This window comes from Dendrobates tinctorius, unplaced genomic scaffold (genome assembly GCF_039654945.1).
Source record: "Dendrobates tinctorius isolate UK_male_01 unplaced genomic scaffold, ASM3965494v1 ptg000048l, whole genome shotgun sequence".
Taxonomy (NCBI): domain Eukaryota; kingdom Metazoa; phylum Chordata; class Amphibia; order Anura; family Dendrobatidae; genus Dendrobates; species Dendrobates tinctorius.
Window position 1 is genome coordinate 13,654,712 of NW_027361716.1, and position 23,727 is coordinate 13,678,438.

Sequence of the window (23,727 nt, forward strand, 5' to 3'; positions counted from 1 at the left end):
AAAGGGTTTTCAACCAAGTACTAGAAATGAACATTTCATTTACAATTATTTAATCTGTCCAATTACTTTTGGTCCTTTTAAAAACAGGGTGGCACATGTTAAGGAGCTGAAACTCCTAAACCCTTCATCCAATTTTAATGTGGATACCCTCAAATGAAAGCTGAAAGTCTGAACTTCAACTGCATCTGAATTGTTTTGTTTAAAATTCATTGTGGTAATGTCTAGAACCAAAATTAGAAAAATGTTGTCTCTGTCCAAATATATATGGACTTGACTGTATTATTATTATTATTATTTATTATGCTTTGCTTTTATAGCACCATAATATTCCACAGTGCTTTATATACATTATCATCACTGTCCCCAATGGGGCTCACAGTCTATACTCCCTATCAGTATGTATTTGGAGTGTGGGAGGAAACCAATGCAAACACAGGGAGAACATACAAACTCCTTGCAGATGTTGTCCTTGGTGGGGTTTGAAGTCAGGACTCCAGCATTGCAAAGCTACAGTGCTAACCACTGAGCCAGCTATGCTTTTCTTATACAAAGCCAATTTGCGACCGCAGTCTCTCATCAGATTTGGGTGTTAAAGAGTAACCATCATTCTCACTCTTCATCTGAAGTCTCAGTGCAGCGGGCGCACTGACTCCATTACAGTACTCCCGCTGTGCCAAGCAGTGGAGAGGATCAGAAGATGCGCTGCAGCGGGGAAATGAGGAGAGGTGAGTTTTTTTTTTTTTTATGTGGAGCCCATTATACTGTATGGAGTACTATGTGGGGGCCATTACACTGTATGGAGGGCTGTGTGGAGATTACAGTTGGGGAATCATACTGTGTTGGGGGTCACCATACTTTGCCTGGAGGGGTACAGTAGTGTCATCACACTGTGCATGTGGAGGGTTGTTCATGGGACAACCCCTTTTAAGTTTGTTTCCATAGGAAAAGGTTCATCATTATATTTGATAAGGAAAAACTTCCTGAATTGTAGATATTTTTTAATAAATATCCAGGTTGGCCCTTGACTTTGTCTAATCTTTTAATTTTGGCCCTCTGTGTATTTGAGTTTGACATTCCTGATGTAGATAGAAGGGAAATGAGGAGGGAGGAACTCTGCCTGTAGCTCCTCCCATCTACATACACTACCGTTCAAAAGTTTGGGGTGACCCAGACAATTTTGTGTTTTCCATGAAGTCTCATACTTTTATTAATCAAATGAGTTGCTGAATGAATTTAAAATCTAATCCAGACATTGACAAGGTTCGAAAAAAAGATTATTTGAAATAATAATTTTCTCCTTCAAACTTTGCTTTCGTCACAGAATGCTCCCTTTGCAGCAATTACAGCATTGCAGACCTTTGGCATTCTAGCAGTTAATTTTCTGAGGTAATCTGGAGAAATGTCACCGCATGCTTCCAGAAGCCCCTCCCACAAGTTTGTTTGGCTTGAGGGGCACTTTTTGCATACCATACGGTCAAGCTGCTCCCACAACAGCTCAATGGGGTTGAGATCAGGTGACTGCGCTGGCCACTCCATTACAGATAGAATACCAGCTGCCTGCTTCTTCCCTAAATAGTTCTTGCATAATTTGGAGGTGTGCTTTGGGTCATTGTCCTGTTGTAGGATGAAATTGGCTCTAATCAAGCGCTGTCCACAGGGTATGGCATGGCGTTGCAAAATGGAGTGATAGCCTTCCTTATTCAAAATCCCTTTTACCTTGTACAGGAAAGATGTATATCTTTGTACCGTGTTAGCCAGTAAAAGGTATCAACCACTGAGGACTCTCAATTCTGAATATTTTTTTTACCTTGTACAAATCTCCCACTTTACCAGCACCAAAGCAACCCCAGACCATCACATTACCTCCACCATGCTTGACAGATAGCGTCAGGCACTCTTCCAGCATCTTTTCTGTTGTTCTGCGTCTCACATATGTTCTTCTGTGTGATCCAAACACCTCAAACTTGGATTTGTCTGTCCATAACACTTTTTACCTATCTTACTCTGTCCAATTTCTGTATTCTTTTGCCCATATTAATCTTTTCCATTTATTAGCCAGTCTCAGATATGGCTTTTTCTTTGCCACTCTGCCCTGAAGGCCAGCATCCCGGAGTCGCCTCTTTACTGTAGATGTTGACACTGGCGTTTTGCGTATACTCTTTAATGAAGCTGCTGGCTGAGGTGTCAATTTCTCAAACTATAGACTCTAATGTACTTGTGTTGTTGCTCAGTTGTGCAGCGGGGCCTCCCTCGTCTCTTTCTACTCTGGTTAGAGCCTGTTTGTGCTCTCCTCTGAAGGGAGTAGTACATATCGTTATAGGAAATCTTCAGTTTCTTGGCAATTTCTCGCATGGAATAGCCTTCACTTCTAAGAACAAGAATAGACTGTCGAGTTTCACATGAAAGTTCTTTTTTTCTGGCCATTTTGAGAGTTTAATGGAGCCAACAAATGTAATGCTTCAGATTCCCAACTAGCTCAAAAAAAGGTCAGGTTTATAGCTTCTCTAATCAGCCAAACTGTTTTCAGCTGTGCTGACATACTTGCACAAGGGTTTTCAAGGGTATTTTAACCAACCATTAGCCTTCTTTACACAGTTAGAAAACACAAAGTACCATAAGAACACTGGAGTGATGTTTTTTGGAAATGGGCCAATATACACCTATGAACATATTGCATAGCAAACCAGTAGTTTGCAGCTAGAATAGTCATTTACCACATTAACAATGTATAGAGTGTATTTCTGAATCATTTAATGTTAGCTTCACTGGAAAAACTGCTTTTCGTTCAAAGATAAGGAAATTTCTAAGTGGCCCTTAACTTTTGAACGGTAGTGTAGAATTGTATCCATAGCAACTACAGTGGATTGCAATAGTATTCACCTCCTTAGCATGTTCTTCTACCTCACAGCCTGGAATATTACTGTTTTTTTTTTTTCTTGGGGGGGGGGGGGTTGCATCAGTTCATATAAAGAACATGCGTACAACTGTAAACAGTTGGTTTTCTTTTTATTGTGAAGCAATCAACAAGTAAGACAAAATAACTGAAAACTTCAGTGTGCATAACTATTCACCCCCATAAAGTAAGTATTTTGTAGAGCCTCCTTTTGCGATAATTAGAGCTGCAAGTCGCTTTGGATAAGTCTCTGAGATTTCCACGTGTTTCCACTGTGATTTTTTTTTCCCAATCCTTGAGGCAAAACTGCTCCAGCTCCTTCAAGTTAGATGGTTTCCTCTGGTGAACAGCAATCTTTTAGTCTGATCACAGATTCTCCATTGGATTAAGGTCTTGGGTTGACTAGGCCACTCTAAAACATTTACACAGTACCCCTTAAGCCACTCAAGTGTTGTTTTAGTAGGATGCTTTGGGTTATTGACTTGTTGGAAGGTGAACCTCCATCCCAGTCTCAAATCACTAACAAACTGAAGCCGGTTTTGCTCAAACATATCCCTGTATTTTGCACTATCCATCTTCCCTTTGACACAGACCATTTTTCCTCTCCTTACTGCTGAAAAACATCCCCACAGCATGATGCTGCCACCATGTTTCACTGTGGGGGATGGTGTTCTTGGGGTGATGAACTGTTTATTTGGTGCCAGACATAACGTTTAACTTGGTGGCCAAAAAGTTCAATTTTGGTCTCATCTGACCACAGCAGTGGTCTTTGTACTCCATCTCTTATTAATGCACTCCTTCCCTGGGCTGAGAATTTTATAACGCAACCCTGACTTGTACTTCTCAACAACTTTGTCCTTGACCTGTTTTGAGATCTCCTTGGTCTTCATGGTGTTGTTTGGTTAGTGGTGCCTCTTACTTAATGGTGTTGCAGCCTCTGTGGCCTTTTAGAAAAGGTAAAGTGTATATAATGATAGCACATGTGACACCTAGATTGCATACAAATGAACGTCCTGACACAGCATGAGAATTTAGTAATTGCTTGCACCAGAAATTTTTAGGGGCATTGTAGCAAAAGGAGTGAATACATATGCACATGCCAATTTTTAGGTGTTTTGATCCTATAAATTTAATTTATGCCTATAGGTTTCTCACTTCACTAACTTGGTGCTGATGCATCACAGACAAATTGGATTACAACACAGGTTGTAATGTAACAAAATAGGTGAAAAGCCAAGGTGGTGGGGGTGAATACCTTTGCAAGCCACTGTACCATTTCCTGTCTCAGTAATGGGAGAGGTGAGTCAGTCTTCATGAATACAGATTTTACATGAGACTTTTGATAATGACCGATTCTGGCAGAGAAAGAAGCAGATTTCTCTAAGATATATTACAAAGTTTGGTATTTTCACGTGTACTGTTGGTTTTTGAAGTAAAAATTAAAACAATTACTCTTTAAGAGATCCTTCTGTCATAGGCTCTATATGAAGAGTAGACTTTGTAAGACATCTGCCGGGGGTCTCAGAGGTATTCTGTTTCACTAAACAGCTTTCACCTGTCCAATTTTGTCCTTTTATACTAGATGGACAAATGACGCCCTCATTCCCTGTGGACAATCAGATTCATGTGGAGGAAATGTTATGGAATGAAGGTATGTAGGGTGGTATCTAGTATAGCTTTACCATGTGCAGTTAACATTACACTGTAAAAGTAAGGCTGTGTTCACATTTGCATTGGTGTTTGAATGGAAACCACAGCCCAGTGCTGGAGTACTGATGCCACGGCAATCACAACTTAAAGTGGTTGTCTGATCACAGTATATTAATTGGCAAGATCTGACGCCCAGCACCCCCCGCCAATCAGCTTTTTAGAGTACCGGCAGCAGCGGCTTTATGGAAATACACTGTACGCAGCTGCGCGTCTCTATTCAGTGTGTAGTGGCCGCTGCCAGGCACTGCAGATCAGCTCTTTTTCAAGAGAGGCTGCTACACATTCAACAGAGTTGTGTATTGATCCAGTTGAAACTTTAAACACCTGCTTGGCGGGAGTACCGGTTGTCAGACCCCTCCAGTGATCTGATATTGATGAACAATCCCAATGACAGTCCATTAATATCTTGTGACCATACAACTGCCTCTTAACATCATGGTTTTTTTTTAAAGAGGATCTGTCACAAGTCCAAAAAAGTTACTTTGCCAAAATCCCCATGCTCTACTGTATCTGACGTAGCTTCCTATTTTCTCTGGAGGTCTGTAGTCCTCTCCCCTCTATGATGCTGCCCAATCACCGCTTATCAGCTGGATCTCACAAGATCTTACATCGTAGTCTTGCAGGAACGGGAGGAAGACTCTACTGAGTGCATACAGTAGTCAAGCCACATCGAGAACAGGGAGCTCTGGCAAGATCACGTTGTGCGACCAGATACAGCCGAGCAGTGATTGGGCAGCGTCACAGATGGGACAGGAGTACACCCGCTTTAGAAAATAACTCTTTTGACCACAAGTCAAAAATATTCATACTGGGTCCCAAAAAGGCATATCTCTGCTATGGAGGGACACAAACAGAAAATAGAGACAGATTCAGGAGAGCACTGGGATGTGGCAAGGTAACAAACTCATTTTTATGGACATATGACAGATCCTCTAAAGCTCAGCATCAACTTCTTTATATATGTTGTGAGGCAGCAACTGGTGTTATTTGCGAGGGTCGCTATGTGTCCCCCAAGATGCGCTCAGAATCGTATTAGACCTGCTAGAGTGCCTTGTGGTCACGGCAGGATGCCTGTGAGTCACAAGACAAAATAAAAGTATTTGGTCAAGATATTTGGCCAAGGCATTGTTCAAGAAAACCCGTTATGGGCTTTTATTTTTTAAACGGACTGCAGGAAGGTAGTGGGGCTGGTCAGTTTCCTCCTGGCCGGATCTTACAAGTGGCCCATGGCCACAGTTTCCAGTTTAGAAAAACCCTTCAGGAAGGGTTTTGGATGTGTCAGTGTGGAGTTGGCAGCAAGCAGAGCAGACAGCTCTGCAAAAGACTCAACCTGTGTTTTGTCATATCAGGCTGATATGACAAAATATTTGAAGAAACCTTATTTATATACAGTTTAAAGCACAACATTTCAATAAACAAACAATGAGCTTGAAGAGAGAATCCTTAATTAGGTAAGATCAGATAGGTAGTATGAAAAGTTCTGAAGATCAAAGGGCTACTTGGAGTAGATAGCTCAGATATGGTAATGGGTCATAAAACCTTCTGACAAATTGAGTCCTGTGTGAATAGAATCAAAGATAGTAATGAATTTATGCTCCCACACTCTCCGATGTGTCTGCGATTTAAAATTGCCTTTTAAAATGACAACTTTCATATTGCCTATGTTGTGTCCTGGACCACAGAAATGTTTAGCCACAGGTAAATGGGTTTTTTTGTCTGTAATTGTATGACGATGAGACCTCATCCTTGCTCTCAGTCTCTGTCCTGTTCCTCCAACATAGAGGCCACCCACAGGACATATATTGCATAGAATTAAATACACCACATTGGAAGAGGAACATGTGAATGTCCCTGGGATCTTATAGTCCTGCTGTGTGTTGGGAATTTGGATTTTGTCTTTGGTCTCTCTATGAATGCAGGTTTTGCATCTTCTCCCATTGCAAGGATATGTTCCTCTTGGTGATTCAGAGGGCATTGAACTTCGGATAATGATGTTTCTTAGATTGGGAGGTTGCCTGTAACATAGCAAGGGGGGGTCTTTGAATAGTGTTTTTAACCGGTCATCCTTGTGTAGGATATGGTGAAGTTTCTTAGCCATTTTTCTGAGTATTTCAAGCTGTGGGTTGTAGGTCACTACCAGAGGTACACGATGATTTTCCTCTTTTTTTCTGTATTGAAGTACTTGACTTCTAGGGATCCTTGTGGCCCTAACGACCTGATCATCAATGGAGGTGGGATGGTAACCTTGATTTAAAAATGACATTTTAAGCTGGGTTAGGTGTTCATCCCTGTCCTTGGGACTGGAACAGATACAGTTATATCTGAGGGCCTGGCTGTAGACAATGGATTTCTTAATGTGTTTAGGATGGAAGCTGTCCCATTTGAAGCTGTCATCTTAACAAATAATAGTGAATGTTGTTACAAAGCAAGCTTTAGGGACTGCTTATGTCCCTTCATCAGGCTGATATGACAAAATATTTGAAGAAACCTTATTTATATACAGTTTAAAGCACAACATTTCAATAAACAAACAATGAGCTTGAAGAGAGAATCCTTAATTAGGTAAGATCAGATAGGTAGTATGAAAAGTTCTGAAGATCAAAGGGCTACTTGGAGTAGATAGCTCAGATATGGTAATGGGTCATAAAACCTTCTGACAAATTGAGTCATTGTTTGTTTATTGAAATGTTGTGCTTTAAACTGTATATAAATAAGGTTTCTTCAAATATTTTGTCATATCAGCCTGATGAAGGGACGTAAGCAGTCCCGAAAGCTTGCTTTGTAACAACATTCACTATTATTTGTTAGCCATTAAAAGGTATCATACCCACAAGATTCCTATTTTGTTTCTCTCACTGAGAGCACTTTATATATATTTTTTTCTACTGGCTAACACGGTACCAAACCACTTTTTTCGTTGGACATTAAAGACACGTTTTGTTTTGAGCTTTGCTGGGTCACTGCCTCATCACTGCACAGCGTGGATACAGCATATGCGTGGGTCACGTCTGCGCAGAGAGCGGCGCCGGACCTCTGTGTCAGGGCAGGCCCAGCACGCACCATGCATGACTGGGAGGAGAGGAAGCCATTCCCCTCTCACTGTGGCAACGCACCAAGCCGACAGTGACACGGCAGGAAGGCAGAGCTCTCTGTGCAGACGCGACCCACACTGAACTTCTTCCGTGGCGTCGCAGATTGTAGGCATAGCTATTGCGATGGGAAGTGATGACGCCCTCCTTCCCATTGCTCCGTCATGGGGCGATACATCACGCCGGGCTGCGTGCCGATTCGCAGATGGGTCCAATGATTCCTGTACAAATACCCTCTACCCTCTTTTTAACAAACCACGCTCCTGACGAAGCCGGAGGCGATGAAACGCGTGTCGATGCTCCTGCACGTCTCACCAGCACCCCTGCATGTGGCACTCACTATGTCTCAAAGTAACAGTTGATTCTGTTTATTTGTACACTGTTCCTTAGGCTTTCCTATTTGCACCAGTTTATATTTCAAAATTACCATCAGGTAGAGATAATAGATTATCTCTTAAATCTCTATTTAACCTACTTACTGGTTAATTTATTTGTAGGCTATATATCATGTACAGCATCTTTCAGACCGAATGGTCTGAGAATTGGGTGTTTTTTTGGTGAACATTTGCCACTTATCTTTCATGCATACATGCTGTGAGACGCGTTTCTCTGTCCGGTGCATCATTCGTCATCTAGTGCACTGGCTTCTTTAGCTGCTATTTGTATTTCATTTGAATACCTTACGTGCAATAAAAATTGTATTTTTTTTCCATCACAAATCCCCTTAATTTTTCATTTGGATCTTTAGACTGTATATTATCTGCAGCACGGACTTTTTTTTTTTTTACTTGAGTACCCTTTCTATTTCTTTTTTTTTGGTTCTATGTTGTAGGCTCAGGGGTGTGTCCCGGTTGGCCACGGTGACATCTTTATATTCTTGTGCCACAATGTATAGGGGTAGTCCGTTGTTGCTGATCTCTAAAATGCAAGTCTTCCTGGGCATTTGCCAGGACTACTCCAGGCCAAACTTGACTCTTAGAGGGGCCTGTGGTAATATGTCCTGTGTTGTCCACTACTTATAACACCATTATTTCTTCTTTAACAGGTGAAGAACATTTCTCCTTCTCCTGTCGATGTGGCGGACAATATATTGCAGTCGAGAGTGACCTACAACAAACGACTTTTATAAATTGTGACTCATGTTCGCTGGTTATAGAAATCTTACAAGGATCACAAACCTGAGAGAATCCTGGGATGAACGTCTTCAGAATATTTATAGACTGCAATCCAATATACATAAAAGATAAAGTGGAATTTGCATAAAGAAACTGATTTTCTAAGTCTGACATGCATTGTACATAATAACCAAAAAGAAATCTAAATATTGGACATGTCCAATGAAAAAAATCTTCTTTATAAACGTTTGGATCCCATCAAGGACAGTCTGCATCCTATACACGTGAAAGGAGTTTCCACCACACTGTTCACATTCAATGTGGGATGAGTGGATTTTGGCACCACTGCAGAAAAAAAATCTGAACTCCAGATTTTATCAGAACACAAACGAGATCCGGTTGCTGTCAGGGGTTTTCAGATCGGACTCTTGGCTGCTCCATAGGATTGGGGCTTCCTCAATCAGTCAGCACCTCACCTACCTTCATCTTTGGCTGCAGATCTATTTTCTCCTATGTTTTATATTGCAGCTTGGCACAAGCTGGTATGAAGAAGTCCGTGCATAGACAGCAGACTTCTGGTTTCACATATCTGTGTTTTGCGGTCCTTAAAGGGACTCTGGCAGCAGAGAATGACTTTTCAAACTAAGTTTTGCAGCTCGGTGCTTCATGGCTGGTCAATCATTTATTACACCTTTCCACCTGCTTATTGTCCCTCTATCTCCACCCTCCCCCCTTATTTGATTGACCCAGAGAAGGATGAAGATAGATGGTAAGATGTAATTAAAGAAGCCCATTCTATGCTGTATATCGGCTCCCAACCCAACCTGTAAAAGAAGAAAATTAACTTTTTTTTTATCCTCACCTGCAAGACGGTCCACTCAGAGCAGTGTCACTCTTCTTTGTCCAGTGCCTCCCATCTTCTCGCGATGCCGTCCTCCAGCTTGCTTCATGTGGATGACGCGTCCCTGCATCGTTCACACAATCTGCTAGGCACCGCCCTCCTGCGCAGGCATACTTATCTGCCCTGTTGAGGGCAGAGCAAAGTGCTGCAGTGCACAGGTGCCGAGAAAGGTCAAAGAAGCCCAGCTCCTGCGCACTGCAGTACTTTGCTCTGCCCTCAACAGGGCAGATAAGTACACCTGTGCAGGAGCGCAAGGCCGAGCAGACTGTGTAGATGATGCAAGGACACGTCATCCACACAAACCAAGAAGGAAGATGGCATTGCAAGAAGAGCAACACCCCTCTGACCGGACCGCCACGCAGGTGAGTATAAATGTTATTTTTCTTCTCTTACAGGTCGAGTTGGGGGACGATAAACAGCATTATAGAATGCTGTATATCAGCCCTGAAAGGCTGTGGTCGTATCTCATATTGGCCAAACCTGGTGACAGGTTTCCTTTAAATAATTGGCCCTGCCGTGAAGCACTGAGTGCCTGTCAAACTAAGTACAGGCGCTCAGTGCTAAATGGTGGGGTCAGTCCTTTAAATTCACCTTCCCACCTGCTTGTTTTCCATCTAGCTCCACCCTTAAGCCCCCGTCACACACAGCGATCTCGCTAGCGAGATTGCTGCTGAGTCACTAGTTTTGTGACGCAACAGCGATCTCACCAGCGAAATCGCTGTGTGTGACAGCTATCAGCGACCGCCCCCCCGCCGGGGATCGCTGTTGAAATGTCTGCCATTTTTGGGGTCGCTGGTCAGCACGCATCGCTGCGTGTGACAGGCGGGAGACCAGCGAGCAGGAGCTGGTAATGCTGCGCCTAGAAACCTGATGTGTACCTTAGTTAACAGCGCGCTGATGCAGGGAGCTGGTAACCAAGGTACACATCGGGTTTCTAAGTGCTGCGCGCCCCTTAGAAACCCGATGTGTACCTTAGTTACCAGCTCCCTGCATCAGCGCGCTGGTAACGAACACAGCGACGCCGCGTGCTCGGCGTCGCTGATCGCTGGTGAAGCTGTCTGTTTGACAGCTCACCAGTGATCATGTAGCGACTCACCAGCGATCCTGACAAGTTGATATCGTTGTCGAGATCTCTGGTGAGTCGCTATGTGTGATGGGGCCCTTACTTAGCTCTATCATGCCAGAGGTGTGGATAAGGGGGATGGAGGTACAGTGACAACAAGCAGATGGGAAGGTGTATTTAATTGGCCATGCTATGTTGCACTTAGTGGCGGGACTTACTTTTAAAAGTCATTCTTTGCTGACGAGTCACTTTGAGCATCAACTTTCTGTGGTTCTCCTGACCCAGACTTGACAAGCTCCAGTGAGGCTGTCTAGTTTGGGTTAGGAGACTGGAGTACAGTCCATGCTTTGTGGTGTGTACTTGAACAGCAAAATATGGATGTGTAAAGCTGGCCTTACAGTAGAAAAAGTACAAGTAACCAAATCTTCAGGAGAAAGAGGATTACAACACTTGTAAACATACAGTACTGAATGCAGAAAATCTTGATTTGACATTTAACATGAAAAATGTCACGTTAAAGTTGGCTATGTCTGTAAGACGGTAACAATGACACAAACAACTTAAAAAAAAGTACAGAAACTGTTTATTAGAAAATCATCTTATATCATTAATAAATTAATTATATTCCACTCTACAATGTAATTAAAAGCAAAAACAACAACCATCCATAGTCAATCTTTCATTATACGGCCGTTAGGATTATCCTGTAGAGGCCCAAAGGAGTTAAAAGGCCACAACTGAAAGACAAAAAAAAATAAAAGATGTCAAATATGAGCAAAGATGTCATTCTATGTGATATTACCCCTGTACAGCTGTACGTTTGGTGCTGCTGGGTCTGCAGCTAGGCCTGTCCCTTTGGTGAGGGTCTGAAGCTCATGGTCCCCCACGAGGCTGATGGACAAGGCTTGGCGTTTCGCTGAGAGTTGCCAGCAGTGGATCTTGACGATTTGCCCAAGTGCATTCATAACATCAGAATATTCCTCAGACAAACATTAATACCCTCAGAGTTCGCAGCCAAGCTGACAAAGAACATAAATATATCTATCCATCCTGTGATTTCCATAATCTAAAACGTTTCCTTCTTTGTGATGTAAGTGCAATGCTCAGGAGTGTATAATGAAAAGGTATAAAGTCACCATTTTTAAAGACTAGAAAAGGAATGTGAGTGTGCTGTACCGCTGGTGAAGAATTATCAGGATTCATATGTATAAGGATTAGTGATGAGCGACCGTGCTTGGATAAGGTGTCATCGGAGCATGTTCGGGTGCTAACGGAGTCTATTGGGCGTGCTTGAAAAACATGTTTTCCTGCAGCTGCATGTCTCGTGGCTGTTCAACAGCCGCAACATATGCAAGGATATATGCAACCTTTTTTTGTATATTGTATATGGAGGTAGCTGCTTCTGGTATGCACCTATTCACACTAGTCTGGATGTGCAAGTCAGTTCTTTGTTATTTCTATGCTAGCTCTCTGACCGAGCACTCCGCCCTGCACCATGTGGTGATTTTACTTACATCAGGTTCCTACCTACCCACCCATAAGTGCAGGCTTTACTGAGAGAGGTGTCCCCCATTCACCCAGGAATTCAGACATCAGCCTAAGGCCAGGATCACACATACGAGAAACTCGCACCTTAATACCCAGTACTCGGGCGGAGTGTGCGGCTATATGTATTGCTATGCAGCCGCACGCCCCACCCTCGAGTGCCGGCGGCAGTGCCAGGTATTAAGAAGCGAGACTCGTCCGAGTTTCTCGCATGTGTGATCCCGGCCTAAGAGAGGTATTCACATTGGATAGGGACCCATCAGTCTTATGAGACCACCTTGACATTGGTTGATGGGCAGACATTATTTGGCCAAATTCTGCAAAGCGTCTCATTTTTTCCTAGTATTCAGAAGCTGTATTACTTATTCATATTTCATATATTTCACATTGACATGCTTTACCACGATAGAGAGCACCCTTTTTTGTATATGCAGGGATAGCCTGTTTGTTAGTCAATCCCTGTATGTGTTGCAGCTGTCGAACAGTCACCAGACATGCAGCTGCAGGGACTCGGGCGTATTATTCGAGCACGCCGAAGTCACTCGGTTAGCACCCGAGCATGCCGGATAACACCTTATGAGAGCACGTTCCCTTATCACTAAGGATTAATTATAGTTTATTCTCAACACATTTCCAGGTCGAACCGACATTTTCCTCAGAAGAATCACAATATCACAATGGTCTTATATTGTGGTTCTCATGAGGCACAGGTCGGTTTGACCTGGAGAATATACTGCAATTGATTCTTCTACCTCTGAATCCTGATAATTCCTCACCAGCAGCGGAGCACACCCGCATTCCTTTTATAAAGTATATCGACATTGGATTTTTCCACCTGTCGCAGCTGGATCGTTTGAGCTCACAGCACCACAAGAAGCGCAGAAAGCACTTAAAAATAACATTACCTGTTTAATCCCCTATATGCGCTTTTGTTAATTTTTAGTTCATCAATATTTTTAAAGAAACACTCCAGGCAAATATCCACTATACTATGCCAGCGCACGGTCTGCAGGTTTCCATCACTTGTAAAATTGGTGGGGTACGGACCCTAGTCTGCTGAACTACAGCCAGCAAAATCACTGTGTACTGCTAAAGTAGTGCTGAGGCCCCTTTAGTGTCAGATTTGGTGGGTTTGTTTTGTGGGACTATACAAGGATGGTATATCCTAATGAAGCAGAATAAGCTATTTGTCAGGATTATTGGCTGATTACTGTGGCGGCCACCTTTAGAAAGAGGTAATCATCGATCAGCCCCAGATCACCTCCAAAAGGTGGAGCAGCAGAATAGGACAATATTCCAAACTTTTAAGAGACGTTGTTTAGGATTTACATTTTTTCCTAAAATATGGAGACCCATTCTCCCACCCTCAATGTTTCGGGGGTCTTCTTTGCTCCTGCGATTACATACTGAACATTATACAGTTGCTCTGCCAATCACTAGCCTCAACCGTGACACCTAAGTACAGCGTGAGCCAGTTCTTGGGTGCAGTGGTCGTGTGGCTGTACATCATGTCACCGATGCACTACACAGAGCCCGGCAGGGGCAACCTGGACAAAGCTGAACTTACCCTCAGACAAACTCTTCCCCGGATGAGGGCATAAGGGACAGGTCCATAGCTTCTAGAGTCTGTAGAGTTGTCTAGATTGTCTCCTTCTAACCACACGTGGCCCTTGGGTACCTGTGAAAACGGGGAAACCATACGGAATATTGAAAACCATCTTAAAAGGACAGAATAACCACCATGGTCCCAATTCACAAGAACATGATAACAGGTAAGGAAAATGTGTCACAATTTTATCCTAACTTGACACTGTAAGTCAATGACTAGACAAAGTACCTTGGCTGTGTTACCACGCTGTGCCAAGGATCCAATTCATTTTTGCCAATAAAATCCAATTTTTTTGTTTTTGAACAATGTTAATATGTGATTGCAGGGCTTCATGCGCCTGGGACACAAAGTGATCCGCTATAATATCTGGGTGGACATGGCAGGTCACCAGCCAGCTGATATTCTGGGCTCTACTGAAACATTTTCTAGAGACTTTCATTACTGTTCCAGGTGGCACCAATATGGGGTGTAAGGGTGACCTCATTGAGGAAGTATCGGCGAACAACCACTGGATTGTCCAGCTACTACGGAGGGTTCTAGGGACACCAGTATAACCGTACTGCCCACTACTGGAGGGAGACCACACCAGATATCTTCACTAAGCAGATGTGATATTCACACATTTCACAGTGTTAAATGGCCTAGAGTAAGCATGGGCTAACAATAAAACGTCTTAATATCTTCTAAGCAAGAAAAAGGGAGAACTACAATTATCTGAAAGCTGGATGGTTGGGTCATTAATTTAATAGACTTCAAAGAGGTCATTAGGATGCGGACTGAAATCCTGCTCTTCTGTCGCAGTAACAGCATGAAGAGGGCAGACACTCGTCAACATCCTGAGGCCACAACCAAGGCCAGACCTGTTAGTGGGCCCATGATTAGCTAAATGGTAATTGATTGTGACACCAATTACACATAATCTCATCATTTTATCGGAGTGGGCTTGTCAAACTTCTAATTAAGATCACAGTTCAGTCTATGTGCACACGGGATCCACAACACATTGCCATCATGTCCATCAAGATGAAGGAAAAACTCTCTACATTCGCTAAATTAATGAGTGTTATCTGGGAAGGCCGTCCGGGATTTCTATAGACTCAAAACAGTTAAACCTCCCATTTTGTGGTGCACACAGTCTAACAAGTCCAAACTGTTCTTAAAGCATTCAGTTATTACTTGACTAGTAGAAAAATGTGAGCTACTGTACCACCCATGGCGTGAGTGCAGTATATGGCAAGGTTTCCTCCGATGACCAAGTCCTCAACAAGGCCCAGAGTCACTCTCAAGTCTTATTTCTTGGTGGTTTAGAATTATGTTTGCACGTAGAGTATATAATTACATGGTTAAATTATACAAAAAATAATTACTAGGGTGTATGGAAGAAGTTTTAAAATTAATTCAACAATTATTATTCAATAATTATTAACAGAGTAGAACATTTATGAATGTTTCAATAAAGGAGCTTGTATGCTATAAGAGAAACATGACTGATTTCTCCCAGAAACAGCTCCACTCCTGGCCACAGGTTGTGTCTAGTATTGCAACTCGGCGAAACAAACAATTGTGGCTAAGGTACAAAACCAGGGATATCTGAACATGAGTGGAGGGGTGTGTGAGAGATGGCAAACATTTTTAAAGTCATTCAATGTTAAAAAAACAAAAACCTTGTCAGAATTTAATAATAATTCATATAACTGAATATAACCCTTGTCATTTGGCAAACACTTTTACCTCCCAGTATGTAAGAGGTTAGATCTGTATAGATTTCCACCGTTCAGTGACCATCTAGAGCAAACCAGATTATACGTAGTCCCAATTCCCTCAAACTGAAGGACAAATTAAGATTCCAAAGCCTCCTGTGACAATGCCGTTTTACCCCAGTTTACAACAACCATCAAGCACCCCACCAAATCTGTCATTTCCTGATGCTTAATGCTTTTCAACCTTTTAGCGATAACCACAACATTGAGAAGAATCGCAAACCTGATATCCCCATTTGTAATAAACACCCTGCAGCCCTTTAGTAATGACTAGGGCTCATTCAGACATCCGGGCAAATCGGTTTGAGATTGGAGCAGTTATGTTCAAGTCAGAAGACCAGCAGCCATTCTGTGCATTGTGGTCCGTGCTTGGATTGATTTACATGGATGTCTGAGTCTTAACTTTGGAACTCATCCCTGACTTATTCTAGTCTTCTGTTCCCAAATGTACATGTTCACGTGCACTGTTGAAAAAAACAACTCGGGTGACAAATGTGTAATATAAAAAAAATCCATCCGCAGAAAATGAACTATTATTTAAATCAGGTTTTGGTTTTTTTTGCAAATATTTAGCATTTTTTTTCCCATATCACTATCTGTATTAAAAATACAAATCTTTCAATTTTCATACTGGCCACCAAGGCTTTTTTAGATTTGTAACTTCCTGTTTCAGGAAACAACACATGTACATAGTCACAATGGTCAGATTCCAACCCTACCCTTTGTATTGAAATATCTATTGCTCGGTGTCAGTCAGGGTCATGGGTGCGGTTACTGCCGCCACTCTGTGTTCTCAGAGCAGTGACTGAACCTGCGCCAGTGCCGCACCCGTGACTGAAATGGAACGCTGCCAGGGAGGATAAAGATAATTTTCTCCCTGCGGGATTCAGCTACCGTATTTTTCGGACCATAAGACGCCCTTTTTTTCAAACAAATTTGGGAGGATAGTGTGGGGTGCGTCTTATGGTCCAAATGTAATGTGGGGAGGGGCAGCGGCAGAGTGGGATCGCACTCTAAAGAGGCAGAAAAATGTCGACGCTGCAGGAATCCGGCGCTGTGGAAACCACGTGGTCCCGATGCTTAAAGTGAAGGAATATTCATTAGCCGCTTCCCCACCCACCTGTCAGCACCGAGCTGTGGGCGGGGAGCAGCAAATGAATATTCCTTCACTTAAACAGCTGACCCACCTGGTTTCCCCAGCGCCAGAATCCTGCAGTGGCTGGGGAGATCGTGTGTCCGGTGGAGAAGGAGGTGGCAGGAGCAGGGTGCCATGGTAGAGATCGCCGCATACCTGACAGCACAGCCTGGGCTGTTCTGATGCTGAGTGCTCCCATATAGGACCTGTGTGAGGTAATGAAGAGGGTGGGGTGGAGCATCACATGACAGCACAGAGCCCTCCCTCTTCATAATGTCATCACAGGTCCTGCAGACACCGCACTAGAAACACTGCAGCTTCCTCTTACAGGACCTATAGTGAGGTAATAAGAGGGAGGGCCCTGAGCGGTCATGTGATGCTCAGCCCTTTATTACTTCACCACAGGTCCTGACAGCTGTAGAGAGAGAGAGACTTTCGGTTTTCTAGTGTGGCTGGCTGCAAGCCTGCACTGAGCACAGCCTGTACAAGTATTAATTAATGTTTAGTAATAACACATAAAAATGCACTCTGCCACTCCCGTGGTGAACTATAACTCCCAGCATGCCATACAATATGCAGGACATGCTGGGAGTTATAGTTCTCCCATGGGATCTTAAAGCAGCACTCCAGTGTTATTTTTCAGTGCTGGAGTCGTGCTTTAAACATAAGCCCTGTGTCCCCATTCTTATACTCACCCTCCAGCGTCTTCACATAGTACTTTACAGACACCACACTGGTCCCACAGCACCATCTTCCAACATAATAACATACTATTATATGTGGTGTTATTATGTTATTAAATATTTTACCACATTTTTTGCTTCAAATACTTTTTTCCCTATTTTCCGCCTCTAAAACCTGGGTGTGTCTTATAGTACGGTGCGTCTTATAGTCCGAAAAATACGGTATGTGCAGGTGCTGGACAGGATACTAACGCTAATAATCTGCAGATTAACCCCATATCGGCAGGTTAATAGTTTTCACTGGTGCCAGGTTAAACTTAGGACTCCTTTACAATTCTTACACCTGTGATTGTCCAATTGCTTGTATATATACCGCAATATCACAGTATTTCAGTATAGAGTAAAAATCAGTCATGGCAGGTACGGGGAGCCCTCAAAAGGCCCTCCCATAGCAATCTATTGTCACTTTGTGATCACAGTGGAAGATGAGCATGTGAGAAGTGGCCACCCCTGGATCGTGCCTTTAATGTTTCACTGTCAAAGTCAACAGAAGAATTTAAGTGGTTAACAGCATGGGACAGAGATCAGCTCCACTCGGTGCCGTTAAGTTCCCGCAAAGATTTTTTGACACTGTGTATTTTTGCTACCCAAAAAACATTGTGTTACAGTACCAGCAAAGTTGATGGGATTTACAGAAATCTCACTTCCACTGTGGCTTTTATTACGCTGCCTTAACACTGCATTTCGTTTGTTCCGGCGCCAGCAGCTCTTCTGGCCGAGCGATCACGTGGCCCCGCACATTAAGGTAATGAATATGCACGCCTCTCGACTCCCATAGGCGTGGAGTGCATATTCATTACCTTAATGAGTGGGGCCACGTGATCGCTCAGCCGGAAGATCTGCTGGCGCCGGAAAGAGCTGCAGTGCCAGCGAGGGCACGCAGGCAGGTAAATAGGATTTTTTTTTTTTATAGGAATCATGCATACGAGGTTAGGGGATAAAAAGACATACATACATACAAGGACACAGACGGGGGAGCCATGCATACAATGACAGGGACGGGAGAGCCATGCATACAATGACAGGGACGGGGGAGCCATGCATACCAGGATAGGGATGAGGGGACAATGCATACCCGGCTTACACTCGAGTCCATAAGCTTACACAGTTTTTCTTGTCAAAATTAGGTGCCTCGGCTTATACTTGGGTTGGCTTATACTCGAGTATATACGGTAACCTAATTTACCTAACAAATGCAGAAATGCTGCAAAGTCAAAACCTCGCCAAATACCATACTTATGATGGGACGTAGACTTAGAGGGAGATACCAGCTGTGTATCACAGCCAGCATCTTAAAACTGCAAGCTCACTTCCCGAGGCCGCATGAATGACGAGGAAACGATGTATTATATAATAGTACATCACATGATGGGGAAAGATTAAAGGACAGGGACTAGGAGTCTAAAATACCCTCAGTGACCAGAATGAAAACTGCAAGATTATCAATTTTCTTTCATTAATAAAACTTGTGATCTGAATAAAAAAGCCATTTTTTTTAAAATACATGTAACACTAAAAGATAACTTAAATAATAAATACTTTTCTGAGAGGTAGGGATGAGCTGATTTGAGGTTGTAGAGTTCGTTGGGTTACAGTGAATTTTAGTCCAAATTTCGGGTACCAAAGCTCTTCCTGAACTTTGCTGAAAAATGATTGTAAAGGCTGCAAAACTCTCTCTCTCTCTTCTCTTTACATGACCATAACATTAGGCTTACTAAAGAATTATTGCATGTCCGGAATGTGGTGGTTCCATATATTTCACCTATAAAAAATGGGAATAACCCTAACCCGATAAAGCCTTCCACAAGAACAAGGGACAGCAAGGCTTAGAAGAAAATCTTTCTTGGATTTGTCCAAGATTTTTCTTGACATATAGAAATGAGCAGTTTATAGCCATCTTGCATCCTCCCCTCCTCTTGGGACCACCTACAACAATTATTAAGTAGTATTGGTCACTTCCAGACCTATATCATTCAGAAAACCCCAAAGTGTGGCACATAAAATATTAGCCACATTTAGAAAATGTAAGTGCCAGCAAAACATTGCCCGTCTTCCTCTTCTGGCACAAAACCTCAGAAGAACTTTTGTGGCTTCTGTCTTCACGTACTAAACCCCTTTGCCATGTTTTCTTCCGGCCCTACTGTAGCCAGTGACTTGAGGACATGGGCGGGTGAATGGCACAGAAGTTAGAGGAGAACAAGGCTTATGAGAGAACTTAATCTCGGTGGCAGATAATACAAGTAAATCTTTTCTTCTCCACCATCCCTACCGGAGCCTATTTAAGTGCTTCCCACATTGGATCAAGCATCAAATGTAATTGCCTCGTCTCCTGCGGGTGTTCATTTCACAAAAGCAGCTTTTGTGGCTAAACCACAGGTGTTACCGTTCTTGATTAAAATGAAATATGATGAAAGGCGACAGTAGCAAATGACATCTACAAGCTTGTAATGAATTGTACTTATTTGATTGGGATCCCAGCGGGTTATTTATATAGTCACATGACCGATCCATGGCCATTCTTCATTTCCAATGCACAAAGGATCAATGTACAAAGTTCGATATCTCTGTCCATCTCTCTGGGGACACACGGGGGCACACTAGCTAATTAGCCGGGCGTCTGCTAGAGAGCACAGAAAATATTTAGCTTTAAAAGAAACTTTCTTAAGAAAGAGTTGTAAATAGGGATAAAAACCTAACATAGTCTTAAAGGTCTCCGAACAAGAAGTTAAGAACCTGTATTCTAAGTTTCCAAGGGTCAAAACACAGCAGATTTTGTGCTGCGGATAGCCGCTGCATCTTACAATGCCAGTGAGTTTTAGGAAAACTCATGCACAACTTCCATAGTGTAAACAGACTGGAGCTGCCGGTTTGAGATCATTTGTACTGCGGATATATGTTCGGCTTCCCCGCACCTTTTTCCACAATGTCCTCTGCAGCAGGTCCGCAGAAAATAAGGTCCTTGAGAAGGTAGTCTAAGGGTCCCGTTACACTAAACGACGCACAAGCGATCCCGACAACGATACGACCTAGTCAGGATCGCTGGTGCGTCGCAACATGATAAGCTGGTGAGCTGCCAAACAGGCAGATCTCACCAGCGATCAGGACAAGTGAGGACGCTGGTATCCAAGGTAAACAGCGGGTAACTAGGCGCGCGCGGTGCTAGTTACCTGCTGTTTACCTTGGATACCAGCTCTCAGCATCTGCTTACAGCGCTGGGAGCTCGCTGATTGTTGGTCTCCCGCTGCCACACGCAGCGATGCGTGCTGGCCAGCGGGAGACCAACGATCAAACAATGGCCCAGGACATTCCTGCACGATCAGCGATACCCAGCGGGGGGGCCGGTCGCTGATGCGTGCCACACACAGCGAGATCGCTGTTGCGTCACACAATCGGTGACTCATCAGTGATCTTGCTTAGTGTGAAGTACCCCTAAGGTACAGATAAGCAGAGGGTTCCCTGGGAGGAAAGAAGGCTGAGTGTCACAGTACCAGCTGTGTGGATGAGACTTTAGGAGATTGTGGTTTTGGTTGGGCACACATTACCAGATCAGGCCCTAGTCCAGTAGTGATGCCAAAAGCAGCTCCTGTTTAAGCAAGTGACCACTGCCACTAGCAATGGGAGTGCACCGACACAACACAAGAATAAGTTGGAGTGCCAATCGGACATCCAGAACAATGAGATATCAGGCCAAAGGAGGGACAGAGCATGTATTATCAATGGCCTGCACCGGATAGAGATTTATTAGAGTGGTTATAGGTAGAATAAGGCAAATCCACTAACATGTAAAAAAAACCCCACAAAAATGGCCAATCCATGTAGAAAATATTGGACAGGGGGAACAACCAACCACATGCTCAAAAGTGGTTGCAGTATAGCAACTGGGATATGGAGTCTAATGTCCGGTTGTATAAGGGTTGTTTAACAGACCCTAAAGCCAGCGCTTCCACAACTCTTCAGAGGATTGTTGAGAAAACACTGTTGTAGTTAAAATTGTTTAACATGTTAGAAAAATGAAGCTGGTGTCGGGGAGCTACATGTCATTGATGGGATCACAGATGTACTGCTCTATAGTGAAAGAGAAGATGCCGCCATCACTCTGTGCCCCTGATAAAAAAGCACTTTTCCAACATGACAATGAGACAAAACACACATCTGCTGCATTTCCAAAGTAGGGTGAAAATGATTCAATGGTCAAGAGTCTCCTGATCAGAACCCAGCCGAACAACAACAAAAGGGAAATTCTGGAGAGACACGTTGTCATCACTCTCCATCCAGCGTCCAGGTGCTAAAAGAGCTCGTTCTTGTGGAATGTAAAAAAAACATTGCAATATATCACTATCTTGTTCATTCCATGCCTAGAAGACTTGGTGCTGTCCTTAAAAATCAGGGAGGTCGTACAAAATACTAGATGATGTAGTAGTCTTTGATATGGGGTGTGTTCATTTTTGCATCAACTAATTTTGATTAAAACTGAAGATTTATGTAATTTATTTTAACCTGACTTTCATGTTAAGGGCTATAATATGCTCCATGGGAATCCGTCTTGTTAAAATTTTGGAAATTATTCTTGTATTCAGTGTGATATTGATTAAAATCTTACTTTTCAAAGGGGGTGCACTCATTTTTGCTGAGCACCGTACATCCAAGTTGTTTGGATCAGCTTGCTTTCTCTCTATAGCGGAGAAGCTAGTTTGGTGAGAGGGCATTCACACATAAAAAGTGACACACAGTGAATCCTGCGTCCCATCTCATCTACAGGGTACAAAATAAATGTCTCAGGACGCAAAAAAAAAAAAAAAATTAAAGGGATACTCCACTTTACTTTAAAAGTGTGTTGGACACATGACTGTGTATATGTTGTGTAAATGTATATATTAAGTATTACCGGTTCTCCTCCATTGTGAAGAGCTGCCCACTTGTTATTGTAGCCTTCAAGAGACAACACAGTGCTCTAGTTTTTTCTATCCATCAGCCTTCCCCAATTCATAAACTGCTGTCCCATATGCAGCGTTTTTCTACTGGATGAGGATGATGGACACCTCTGGCCAGAGGCTCCTCAAGTAAGTGCCATTTAGAGGAAAGGAAAAGGGGGGAGACAGGGCGCTTCCAATGCGTTGAATTCAAGATATCTTTATTGCCAACGGGTTTCCTGAGCCAGTCCCAGCTCACTCTTTATTTAGAGGAAAGGAGCATTGTGTGGTCTATGAATAAGGCTGCGCTAACAAGTGTAGGAGGAAAAACTGTAATATCTAGAAATGTGGACAAAAACTTCTGGAGAAAAATGATGGTACCCGTAGAAAAGATTGAAAATAATCTGACCATAGGGTCATGTTAAACTATGGTCTGTCCTGTTATTTGCATTACAGATGTCTACAAACTTGTAATAAGTCAGCCTATGTAGTGAAAAGTAGTCACTGTGCTGTTTGGTATCATGGTGTGTAGCACACTGAACATGGACCAAAGAAAGCTAAGAACAGAGTTGTCTCAGGAGATAAGAGAGAAAACTGTAGACAAACACATTAAAGGTAAAGGCTATAAGACCATCTCCAAACTGCCTGATGTTCCTGTGACTACACTTGCACATATTATTCAGAAGTTTAAGGTCTATGTATCTGTAGCCAACCTCCCTGGACATAGGAGCAAAAGGAAAATGGATGACAAATTGATGACATGTGTCAAATGAATAGTAATAAAGGAGCCCAGGAAAACTTCCAGAAAGATTAGAGGAGAACTCCAAAGTCAAGATACATCAGTGTCAGATCTCCCCATCTGTCTTTGCCAAAGTGGATAAAGACCAAGGAGGAAACCACTGGTGAAAGCAAATCATAAAATAGTGAGACTGGAATTTGCCAAAATGCTTACTGACAAGCCATAAAGCTTCTGGGAGAATGTTCTTTGAATAGAGGAGACAAAACCACCATGGTTACTTACCAGTAGCCGGTTTTTCCGGAACCCATGACAGCACACATGAGAGAGGGATCCGCCCCGCCAGGACAGGAACCTACTGAAATATAAGGGGTGGCACCTCTCCCCCGCTTCAGTTGGTTACAGAGCATTGAGAGGACTTCCCGGTTAGTCACGTTTATCCGACACCACATCACACAAATACACCATACTAACGTGCACACCCATACGGTGAAAAGGGGGGGGGGAATATACGGGTG

General features: G+C 43.0%; 2 protein-coding genes across 4 annotated transcripts in view; one reads left to right on the forward strand and one right to left on the reverse strand.

Moving 5' to 3' along the window:
* DNAJC24 (DnaJ heat shock protein family (Hsp40) member C24) overlaps window positions 1–11,435 on the forward strand; it is an 81,558-nt gene extending 70,123 nt beyond the window's left edge. The window contains exons 4-5 of one of the 2 annotated variants that reach the window (XM_073576307.1): window positions 4,476–4,544; window positions 8,738–11,435. In XM_073576307.1, the coding sequence (XP_073432408.1) occupies window positions 4,476–4,544; window positions 8,738–8,874 (206 nt within the window). In that variant the 3' untranslated portion in view covers window positions 8,875–11,435. The remainder of the gene's footprint in view (window positions 1–4,475; window positions 4,545–8,737) is intronic. The other variant, XM_073576308.1, reaches the window with a different exon arrangement.
* Window positions 11,332–23,727, reverse strand: part of IMMP1L (inner mitochondrial membrane peptidase subunit 1) — a 110,436-nt gene continuing 98,040 nt past the window's right edge. For both annotated transcript variants that reach the window (XM_073576306.1, XM_073576304.1), the window contains 2 exons: window positions 13,884–13,994; window positions 11,332–11,508 (listed from right to left, as the gene is read on the reverse strand). In XM_073576306.1, coding sequence (XP_073432407.1) covers window positions 11,443–11,508; window positions 13,884–13,994 — 177 coding nt within the window. In that variant the 3' untranslated portion in view covers window positions 11,332–11,442. The remainder of the gene's footprint in view (window positions 11,509–13,883; window positions 13,995–23,727) is intronic.